The 12,048-nt window shown below is 36.7% G+C and overlaps 2 protein-coding genes across 2 annotated transcripts in view; one reads left to right on the forward strand and one right to left on the reverse strand.

Annotated features, from left to right (window-relative positions):
* LOC128206856 (cAMP-dependent protein kinase regulatory subunit-like) overlaps positions 1 to 262 on the reverse strand; it is a 107,065-nt gene extending 106,803 nt beyond the window's left edge. The window contains exon 1 of the mRNA XM_052909565.1: positions 80 to 262. Coding sequence (XP_052765525.1) covers positions 80 to 247 — 168 coding nt within the window. The 5' untranslated portion in view covers positions 248 to 262. The remainder of the gene's footprint in view (positions 1 to 79) is intronic.
* Positions 263 to 5,120: 4,858 nt separating this feature from the next.
* LOC128241592 (methionine aminopeptidase 1-like) overlaps positions 5,121 to 12,048 on the forward strand; it is a 31,936-nt gene continuing 25,008 nt past the window's right edge. The window contains exons 1-6 of the mRNA XM_052958600.1: positions 5,121 to 5,256; positions 8,600 to 8,651; positions 9,385 to 9,473; positions 10,352 to 10,412; positions 10,806 to 10,897; positions 11,293 to 11,376. Of these exons, the coding sequence (XP_052814560.1) occupies positions 5,128 to 5,256; positions 8,600 to 8,651; positions 9,385 to 9,473; positions 10,352 to 10,412; positions 10,806 to 10,897; positions 11,293 to 11,376 (507 nt within the window). The 5' untranslated portion in view covers positions 5,121 to 5,127. The remainder of the gene's footprint in view (positions 5,257 to 8,599; positions 8,652 to 9,384; positions 9,474 to 10,351; positions 10,413 to 10,805; positions 10,898 to 11,292; positions 11,377 to 12,048) is intronic.

Consider the following 12,048-nt stretch of genomic DNA (forward strand, 5'->3'; position numbering starts at 1 on the left):
AACGAAGATCCGTTTTTGTCATAGAAACTGTCAAACTGTCAAAACATTCCCCACCCACCCCTACCACAAATGGACTTACCTTTACTTCAAGGTTTTCGAAGTATTCCTTGAGATAACTAACTGGGTTATCCGGACGATTAATACAAAGCTGCACAATGCATTCCTTTAACAACTGCTGTACGTTGTGCTTTTGCACATAATTCTCACACTCGCGCAAACTTTGCTCCTCGTCCGAATTCGCTGCCATGTTTGTGTGTCGGTTTCTGAGACCTTGACCTTGCACGAGGGACTATGTCAAAATAAAGAAATGTTGAGCCGATGATTTAGTCAAATCGGCTTCATAAGTATGGTAAATCTGCAAAATTAATCATGTATTTAATATAGCCTGGATTATCTACCCTGACCATTTCATACTCGTGCTGTACGCTGAGTACAAGACAAGTAATTAATACTGCTCCGTTAAATTAAGTAATACTGGTAGCTGTTCAGTGAACCTTTTGTTAAATTATATTTATTTGTTTCATTGCAAGATCGCATTATAATTAACCGAGAAAGCACCAAAATATATACTTCATGAGTATAATGGCGTAGCCACTGGTGTGGTGAAATATATTGCTATATATCAATGAAACAACCACCTTTTTCTTTTTAATATACCCTGGTATGCCTAAAATTGGAGTTAAAACTCATTTAATTACTCTTTCAGAAAAAAGCGCGCATAACGTCGTTTCTGAAATAACGTCGTTGAAATTGCGTCTCAGCCCTGTGGGGAGCCCACGTTTGAATTGGAATTTTACGATCTTACACTGAAACAAACAATTATCCTCTGTGTAATGTCTACTGCCGAAGGAGCCTCGAATTTGACCAGGGTGGTGGTTCTAAAGAAGGCATATTTTCCTTCATATTTGTCGGCGCTGTGGGACCATCCTGATTTTTCATTAATCGCGGCACTCATAGCACTGGCTTCGAAATGACCTCTTTAGCGTATAGCCCACCAACCGGTGGCAGTAAAAGTCCTTCTTTTGTATCTGAATTCCACCGTTTAATAGTAAAATGAAAATACAGGGACAAATCAAGTAGTCGAATCTCCAATATAAACCCTGTTAAGACGAACCAATAAAGAAAAATATAACAATAATACCTCTGGCTTGACCCCCAACGCATGCACTCATGCTGACCCTACTGGTAGTCTTTACTGTTACATTCCATGTTCATTGACGCTGTACCGTGCTGGACCTCTTATGGGGATTAAATTTGTTTCTGTTCATGGGAAGAGCAGTTCTTATAAATGCTTACTCATAGTTTGCTGTCATGTTATATTCCTGGTTTGCTGTCACTATTTAAATGGTGCATTTTATTATATAACTCTGTGTTCTGTTTGGTTTTATTTGGTTCCTGTTACTTTTTGAGGAAATTCCGATATAAGTTTTAACACATTTCCACTAATGTTTAATTTGCAGTCAATCATAATTTCAGAAAACCCACAACAGCCATCAAACCATACAAATCTGATCTTTTGCCGAAATAACGACACACATTAAATAAAGATACATTACATTTAATTGACAATTTGTTTGTATATGAAATGTGTATGCATAAGAACATGTCAAGTCAAATTTTGTTTGTAAAAAAAGTCTGATAATAAAATTTGTTCAGTATTTATGTGAAAAACTAGAGAAACAAGCTCAGTAGCCAAAGGTTAAACCCCGTTTAATGGCACAGGGTAAACGCCAAAGACATAGAACACTAAAACAAACAAAAAACATAAACAAGAAACATGGAACAACAGCACAAAACTCCACAAACAACACAGTGCATAATAATAGCCACCCAGTTTAAAGAAACGTTGTACATAGAACATTGCTAAAAAGCTACATTAGGGACCACCTGAAATCAACGTAACTACGCATGCATTGCAACTTGAGATTAGGGTCTTAGCAAATTAAATGCGGTTTAAAAACTCATAAGTGATTACCTATTCAGTCACATAAAGTGATTAACAAGGCTACGATTATGTAAACTAAAGACTTCCGTTCTCAGTCTCTGTAAAACTGGAAATTATGACAACATTAAATGTAAGTGCGGGGCGACGCACTACAAACGAAACCCTGACGCCATCTAAATTACCCCGATACGTTCGATGCAATGCGATCTGTTAGAGGCATACAGGTGGAACTTTTGCACTTGTCAAAGATATCTGGATCATTGAGCTCTTTTTTAAATAATTTTCTTGTGTGTTTTTTTGCTAATATATAAATAATTTTATGATATATGTCTTGTAAATAATTGCGTGATACAATTTGTGGATAGTTTCATTGATAATGCTTTCAAGTTCGATTTTCTTAAATTTGTCAATCGCGTCAGGGTTAACATACAAATCATTTAACGTCACATCTTAATAAAAAAATGTCGTAACATTAAAACTTGCGTTTTTCTCATGTTTAAATATTTTGTTATTAAAAATATTGATTCGCTTTAGAGGCTAAAACCAGTCGTGTTCACGCTACATTTTTGATGAATTCGGTCCTTGCGAAAAGCTCCGATGGGGCATATTATTATTCCACTAATAACTGTCTCGTCCAGTATTAATTCAGACCGAATCCCTTGACTCATGAGAATGTTCGCATTGCCTGTCTTTCTCCTATTATGCGTATGAATGTCCATTTCGTCTTCTCTGCCAGAAAGGTAAAACATGTGTCCCTTTTTCATGCCGTTGTATTTCTGTGAGATCTTTAGTTAATATGACTTTCTTTGGTTTACCATCCAATAAATGTCTTATTTTTATTGCATTCTTACGTTGCTGTTTTCGTTGCTGTGAATTTTACGACAACTTTAAATGGTCTCAGATTGTTGTTTGTATTTTCCTCTATTTTACCTAATCTATGATTTTGGATTATTTCTAGTTCAGGGACTTCCATATTTTTTTACCTACAGCTTTTCCCATGCTTTCACTGTCAGTTATTATTGAATCAGATAACCTAATAATTTCAGATCCCTAAAATAATTCCTAATGTCCATTGTATCAAAATAATGACGTAGTCTAAGCAATCAGACTTTACTTCAGGATTCCACTTATCACAAAAATCGTTAAAAATCGTTTCAACATACAAATATTCTGGATCTGGGCTCTTTTGGTTCTTTTTGCGTACCCGCAGTGGGAAAGAGATGGCAACATACTAGTTCTGATGGTGTGGGACTGTTCTATAACCCGCAAAATTTTGGCTCTGTGTGCACTGTATTGTCAAGTAGTAGTATTCGGGAGAATACACTTTTGAATAAAACACCGTTTTTCCTACTTTGCGTTAATAGATACTGATCTTGTCGCAATGTAAAATGTCTCCTAGTTTTCAATGTTTTAAGGACATTGTTTCTCTTCCCACGGAGCGGGATCAGTGGGTCCAGCATCTCTACCACTTTGGAAAAGAAGATATCATCCTGAGATTATTATGTTATACAAACGGTATTGCAAATCGTTTATTTTAATTCACACTTCGGGTATAATTAACGATACAGTTTTCATGCATATCTTCCCTCGCCTCACATATAAGTTGGGCTAATGGAATGACCCCTCATGGTGGATTTGTCCAGTTGCACGCGCAGGTGAAAGTATATTTTGCAGATTCTTGTCAGTTTCACGTTGTGGTGGATCCGTGGTCTAGAGGTAACACATTTGACTGTGAATCCAGGGCTCGTTACCCCGCTACACCATTAAACAAACTACTAATCGTCTTCCGGGGCGGACGTTAAATTGGGGGCCCCGTGTGGCAGTGCTATATACACTGGTGCACGTTAAAGAACCAGGGTTGCGGTAACATTCTGACTCCAAAAACCTAATTTATATAAAAATCATAAGGGAGCACTCGTCAAAAGGGCCTTTCCCGAGTGCGAGTATAAATAAACTTACACACCAACACCAGTTTCACGTGATCTAGCTGTTGCCTGCATAATTAATCTGGCTGTTGTCGCAGACATGTCTCGATGGCTAATGGGCGGTATAGAAGGTTTGCCAGTGATGCGTGGATACGCGGTCTTTGCATGTATTGCCGATGATATCTGGTGTTGACTCTCAGATGTGCACGTGATTGGAACTTTGTGGACTAGCCCTAAATTTGCACGCAACCTGGGGAGCATCTGCGACTTGTTGTATACGGAATGTCTAGTAAGTGTTGTAACTGCTGCCCAGAATGCAACACACGCACTCTCGAGAGAGGGTTTGTAGTGGATCCTAAGTTACGTTTTGTGAGGGCCAGAAAAGACAGTTTGTGGAGAAATAAGTCACGTAATATAAGCTCCACTTCAGTAACAGTGTAAAGTAGTGTATCTTGGTACGCGTACCTAAACAAATGGACAATTTAAGTGATCGTTGTGATTCATTTTTGTTAGTTTGTAACGTGATTCCCAATGATTATTGGTACAGTTTACACATGTATACGTAGTTAAAGATTGTTGGGTCTTATCCAAATAATGTTTCAGTCATAAATTTCCGTCATTAATCCTAGTTTAATGTAATAATCATTGGGCCAAGGTAGTATGGAGAAAAAATAGTAGAATGTCTTTAAATCAGAAGTTCTTTGACCGCTCATAAAAATAGCCGCTAGTCCACCTAAATGGCCGTACATTCGTCTTTTGACGATTTTGATTTTACTATGGCAGGGATACATAAGAAATGTCAAAATAATAAAAAAGTATCCCTGATCGCTCATTATTGTAGCTAAATAGCCGCATGCAACAATCGTGTGCCTTTGGCTTAACGTTATGAGGCACGGTGTCGAATGCCTTATAGAAATCAATGATCACAATGTCTGCTTGTTGTCCAACGCGTTTTGTTTAAGCAGATCATGGCTGTTGAAAGTAGTTGTGATTCACACGAAAATGCAATTCAAAAGCCGTTGATAAGTGTTTTTGTTGCGTTCCAAATGGTCTGTTAAGTGTTTGCAGTGAATACTACATGCTTAAATAGTTTGCGGGAGATGGAAATCGCCGTAGTCGAACATGGGCGGACAGAATTTGCACTCAGTCTGTCAGCTGGTAGTTTCCTGGTGGGTATGGATGTCGTCGCTTTTAGAAAACCGAACGCGGTGTAGACGCTTTATCTTAAATATTTTCTTTGGGTTAAAATCTAAGAAAATGGCTGCCTCCATGGAGCAGTCTGTGGCAACAAGGGTTTGTGAAACAACGAGTTGTGACAAAGAAGCTAAATTACAGTGTCCAACTTGTATAAAGCTTGGCATTTCTGGCTCATTTTTCTGTAATCAGGTTAGCCATTGTCCCAATGTCTTATTTTATTTTTTTGACCTAGGCGAGTATTTTTTTACCTTCAGTTTTTGTTACTCGCACTATTTGAAAATAATGTTAATATAAATAATGCTAAGGATACAGGCTCTCGAACATTCCCCATACATACTTTTTAAAAAGGCATCATGCTTTTTTCTGCTTTTTGAGAAAACCTGTGTGACGCGTGACACCAAAGAAGCCCAACAGATCCCTTCAGAGAAAAACATTCTCGACCCTGAAGGGGTACACTGGTCTTTGTAATCAGTAAATTCTCAATCCAAACAGAGCCCTTGATTTGCTAATTTGCATATTACCAACCAAGAAAACATACATATAATGAAGGTACATCCACCACTAGCCACAATGATGCACGTTCAGGGAATTTTTTTTAACATTTGGATATTCATTTTTCCCTAAAAGCCACAAGTCGGCTGATTCTTATCAATGTAAAATATATTCTTCAATTTTAACTCCATAATATATAACACTGCATTGCTAAATAAAAACAAAAATATTAAACATAAATTATTTTTAGCCAATACCTTTCTGTTATTACACTTAAAAGTGTTTTATGAAACACAAATTTAGATCGATCTGTCAACAAAGCATCACCAGCAGGTGCCCATTATCTTTCCACTCAATAGACTTAGCGCTGGGATCTGTCATTCTTGGCTAGGAAAACAACAAGTGGGATATGGACACGTAGAGTTGCCAAAACAAAACTCGTCAAAAGCTCTGAAGCGGCTTTTTATATGGATTTATCGGCCACCTACAGCGGACTGTTACACTATGAATGCACATTCGCGGCTTTAAGTGGACCATTACAGTTGTACTATTAACGTATATCCGCTGCCTACAGCAGACCGTTACACCTGTTATAGGCCAAAAAACCAAACCTTTGGTTCTGGTTACATACCAAATATAGGTTCGGTTGATCTTATTTTTTAATTTTTTTTAGTACATATTGAATTGATTGTGCGCAAAGATGAGGAATAATATCTACTATCAAAGCATTTCATAATTCACAAGAAAGTCAGAAATAACATTGTTGAATGTTTAAATTATAACCTTTCCTTCTAAAACATAGCCATTAGCAAACATGGAACTCCATAGACAATGGAACAATAAAATTAACGACAATGTATTCAATTTATGAATTTTTAAAATGGTTTGATTTCATACTGGTGGGAAATGAAATTGTTTTCTGGTCAAACCTGTATGACAAACAATTTCCTACCATTTAAAAATCCTTATTATTCTACTTTTGTCCCAGTCATAAGGGACCAGATTGTTTTACCAAAATGGTGAAAAACAAAAACACTTAAGTCTGGTATTAATGACTGTAACAGGATTCTCCTATCAAATAATTTCCCTTGATGGACTTGAATCATTAAGAAGTTAGAATGTTTACATATATATTATAAAAGTATGCTATTCGGTGGTTTATAGAAATTTATCAGTGATATATAATTGATATCCCGCAGTTATCATGAGGAAATAACATTTTGTTTTGAAAATTTGATCCATTATATTGATGCTAATACACAAGCTAAATCAAACTTCAACACACACACAGCTGGGACCAAAATGTGACTTATTTTTGCCAACCTTTCAGAGTATAAAATACCATTTGATGTCATTATGCCCCCCTTTGAAGAAGAGGGGTATATTGCTTTGCACATGTCGGTCGGTATGTCGGTATGTCGGTCGGTCCGTAGACCAAAGCTTGTCCGACTGATAACTCAGCAATTCCTGGACATATGGTCATCAAACTTGACACGAAGGTTGGGCCTGACCAGTAGATGACCCCTATTGATTTAAGGGCTCATCGGGTCAAAGGTCAAGGTCACGGTGACCTTTAATGGTAAAATAATTTTAAAGCTTGTCCGAGTGATAACTCAACAATGCCTAGACCTATGGTCATCAAACTTGATATGGAAGTTGGGCCTGACCAGTAGATGACCCCTATTGTTTTGGGGGATCATCGGGCCAAAGGTCAAGGTCACAGTGACCTTGAATGGTAAAAGATTGTCCGAGTGATAACTCGACAATGCCTGCACCCATGGCCCTCAAACTTGACTTGGAGGTTGGGCCTGGCCAGTAGATGACCCCTATTGTTTTTGGGGGTCATTGGGCCAACGGTCAAGGTCACAGTGACCTTGAATGGTTAAAGGTTGTCCGTGTGATAACTCGACAATGCCTGCACCCATGGCCCTCAAACTTGATTTGGAGGTTGGGCCTGACCAGGAGATGACCCCTTTTGTTTTAGGGGGTCATCGGGCCAAAGGTCAAGGTCACAGTGACCTTGAATGGTAAAAGGTTGTCCGTGTGATAACTAAAAAATGGCTGCACCATGGCCCTCAAACTTGACTTGGAGGTTTGGCCTGACCAGTAGATGACCCCTATTGATTTTAGGGGTCAAAGGTTAAGGTCACAGTGATCTTGAAAGTAAACTCGACAATTCCTGGACCTATGGTCATCAAACTCGACATGAAGGTTGGGCCTGGCCAGTAGATGACCCCTCTTGACATTGGGGTTATCGGGTCAAGGTCACAGTTACCTTTAACGCAAATCTTCTCCCAGTGATATCTCAACAATGACTTAACCTATGATCATCAAACTTGATATTGAAGTTGGGCATGACCAGGAAATGACCCTTATAGATTTTAGGAGTCATTGGGTCAAAGGTCAAGTTCACAGTGACCTTGAATGCGAAAATGTTTCAAATGATAACTTGACAATGCCTGCGCTCAGGGGGGGGGGGGGGGGGGGCATAATGTTTGACAAACATCTCTTGTTTAAATGGGCTTTTCGCTTATGATGAAATGAACAGTTGCTGCACCACTCATGAAAATATGTGTTTCGGTGCTCACTAAAATATTTATCAAAATCTCACTGAAGCAAACAATTTAAGGCTTCTATATACATGTATCTTTTTTTTTTCAACACACTAACATGATTTTGATCATCATTACATGATTTGCATGACAGAAGTGAATACTGTACAGCATAGAGCGTAGAGTTTGCTGTGACACAAGGTTTACACATAGCTGCATGTTTCTGAAAGTGCATACATTATTGAACTTACTTCTATCAAAGTTTCATGGATGCACTTTTAATCAAACAAGATTCAAGAACATCTGACTCATCTTTACATATTTATTTATTACATATGAATATATGAGCACACCATCAACTATTTCACCTTTTCTAGTAAACAACAGTGGTGTTTAAACCTTTGGTAACTTAACAAAGTTCTGAACATCGGCACAATGTAGAATTTCTTGCAGAAATTTACCAGTGAATTCTTTTCCTTCTTTTTCAGGAATGTTTCAAAGGCTTCTGGGGAGAGCACAAAAAGGTTCATAAGAAAGCTAGTAAGGAAACGTTTATGTTCATTGGTGTAAATTTTACACTCACTTTTAGTGTTGTTTGATGACAAATTATAATTTTGTTAAGCCAAATAAAAATAATGTTGTGATTATGATTACCCAACCATTCTTTTTTTTAAGTCCCGAGTCCCGAAGATATTTTTTAGTATCATTTTTTAAGTACAAACCATGTGACAGTTCTATTTGTACAAAGTGATACAGTTGACATTCTAGGCAACATTGATGTTAACACATGTATACTATGTAAACAATACAAAGATATACATACTTTGCACACAAACAATTTTCCAAAATTAAAGGTCTCCTATCTACATGTACCTAGCCTGTGTTTATTTGCCAGCATGTAACAGTAATCACAACATTGTCTTCTATTTATCTTAACGAAAATATTTATCTTAACGAAAAAGCATCTTGTAAGGCTGTGTTTTCTCAAATTTAACATTAATATTCATCCCAATTTGAATATTTATAAAAAAAACACACAAAAAAAACAAAAAATTCAGTGTCTGATATATTAATTTACCAATTGTATTATATATATATATATATATTGATATTTAATCTATAATCAGTGATATTCTATTGCAGTTAAATGCAAAATTTAATTTGCTTATTCATGTATTAATGAGATAGATTATTTATTGATCACTGATCGGTGTTGATCCCCCAAGTATTGATGATCTTACGTTTTTGCTGATTTATTTGATGTTGTTTTCAGAAGGGGAAGACAACCAAGATATAACTGAGGACCAAAAGTCAGAATGGGCGGGCTTCAAGTTTACTGGAGCTCTCAGACCAGGGAAAGTGGTAGGTGAAAGATAGGCATAAATGTTTGTAAATGCCTAGTTGCAGCAGTTTTTAACTGAGGCCTAAAAAAACAACAACTTTGTTTGTGGTACCCAAATCTGCATATGAAATAGGCCCGAAACCTACTGTTTTTACAGTTTGATGGTAAAGATTTTATTTTATTAGTGTTTGCCATAATGTGAAGTTAAATATGATATAATTATATATGTATATTTAGTTAATTAAACCTTTACACCGAAGATAACTTTCCATTCCCCAATGATTACAATAACTTTCATACATAAAGCCTAATAAAATAACATTAAGCCTAATGAAAAAAGAATAAAAACACCTACTTCCCTAGCTGTTTTTGGACAAGATGTTACTCAAATCACATACAAAATTGGCCTTATCTATTTTACCTTGTAAATTTTTTTTTTCAAATTTATAGCCTTTCAAGATATTCACATGAATTGAAGTGAACTCTTTATCAGTATAATACATATACAATTATATGAACACATGTAGCAGGGCCCATATTGCTGACTAATTTTTCACTGTTACTTATTGTTCCTGACATGTATGCCGCATGGCTGACAGTGAAAAACAGGCAGTGTCATAATCTATTTTGAGCTTCTTAAAAGCCAGTTTTGCTTCTGCTACAGGGGGATTCTCCCATTTTGATATCAACAAACCCCTCGCTGAAATAGTATCAGCTCTTCAGCTGCCAGGTCAACCACATCCCTGAGTCTTCAAATTTGGAATGATTTCCATGATCAGTAGATTGTTTTCCTATTGTTTTTTGGGTCAGTAGGTCAAAGTTCAAGGTCATGATGACCTTAACTAGAATATAGGAGTATTGTACAACAGATTTTTCACTTTGTTTGTGTACATTGCAGATGAAAAAGCGAACTGCTCCAGACCACATACCTCGACCCGACTATGCCGAACATCCTACAGGTTTGTCTTGAATGATAGGTGCAGAAAACAGGGTATTTTTACCTTATAAGATGATGGTTAATCACTGTGAATCTTTCAGGACCCACCAGTAATTCAATATTTGTGCATTTTCAGTTATTCAATACATAGTACACTTTTGTTATCAGTTATTAAAAATTTTCATAAATTTTATATGTAGTAAGTTGTTGAAGGTTTATCACTGAAAAGTTATGTTTGTTATACATGTGTACAAGTATCACTTTGATATATTACATAAAAGTGTACACAAAGGATATATATATATAACACATATAATAAAAGCATTATTTTGCAAGTAGGTTGTAACTGCATATTGAAATAGAAAGTGTTACCTCAGTCTTGTGTTAAGCCCTTCCAAATGTGTTTTACTATCAGGTGAACCCACGTCGGAACGCCAGATGAGAGGGAACCACAATATTAGGATCTTGACTGCAGAAGAACAAGAGGGGGTCAGGCAGGCTTGTAAGGTGGGTGGGGCATCAGATGTTTCTTATTTATGTATGGGTTAGTGGATTTTAACAAATTCTTTTTTGTGTGTGTGGGGGGGGGGAGATGAAAAAGTCTCTAAATTGGTAAGATGAGAACTGGTCATACTCAAGGAATGGAAAATGGTGCTTGATCGCATGCATGTAGCTGAGTTAGAACTGTAAAATAATTATGTATATGCATGTTGCTGTTAAATTCTTTTCAAAGCTCTAAGTATTACTTGTGAATTTGGGTGTTAATTTATCTTTCCATTTGGCCACATTCATGATTTCTGGAGTGGCTAAAAACCTTTCTTGAGTCATGGATATTTTTGTGAATCATTTGTAAAAGGGCAAGCAAACTATTCATTAATTGTTGCGTTTTGTTTTGTTTCCAGCTTGGTCGTGAGGTGTTGGATATAGCAGCCAAGGCAATAGGGGTGGGAGTGACCACAGCTGAGATAGATAGACTGGTTTATGAGGTAGGATATAGATAGACTGGTTTACAAGTTGTGACTTAGATGGACTGGTGTAAGAGGTAAGATATAGATAGACTAGTGTATGAGGTAGGATATAGATAGATTGGTTTACAAGTTGTGACTAAGATGGACTGGTGTATGAGTTAGAATATAGATAGACTGGTTTACAAGTTGTGACTTAGATTGACTGGTGTATGAGGTAGGATATAGATAGACTGGTTTACGAGTTGAGATTTAGATGGACTGGTATACAAGGTAGGATTTGACCAGAATATGAAGGAATACTTTGAACATATTAGATTATAGTATATCTTCATAATTTAGATTTAGATCTTGGAATAGCACTTATTGATTGAAGGCTTGTAGGCAATTTCATTGACTGAAGAAATGTAGGCTATATTCTAAGAAACCATCACTTTGATTATAGAAATCATTCCTTTTAGTGGATTTTGTTAAGGCTGTCTAGTGATATATGTGTTTGCCTCTCACCCAAGAGGTTATGGGCTTGATTCCCACCAGCCAAACACCCTACTGGCCTCTCAAAATGGACACCAGTACTGGTTTTTAATAAGGAGTCTGACTCAAGTGTTTTTCTATTAAAGCTATTGGATTTCTTCAAAATTAAGTTAATATAGTTAATAAGTATAAAAGTATAAACTTACTTATTCTATGGCC

This window comes from Mya arenaria, chromosome 2 (assembly GCF_026914265.1).
Source record: "Mya arenaria isolate MELC-2E11 chromosome 2, ASM2691426v1".
Taxonomy (NCBI): Eukaryota; Metazoa; Mollusca; class Bivalvia; order Myida; family Myidae; genus Mya; species Mya arenaria.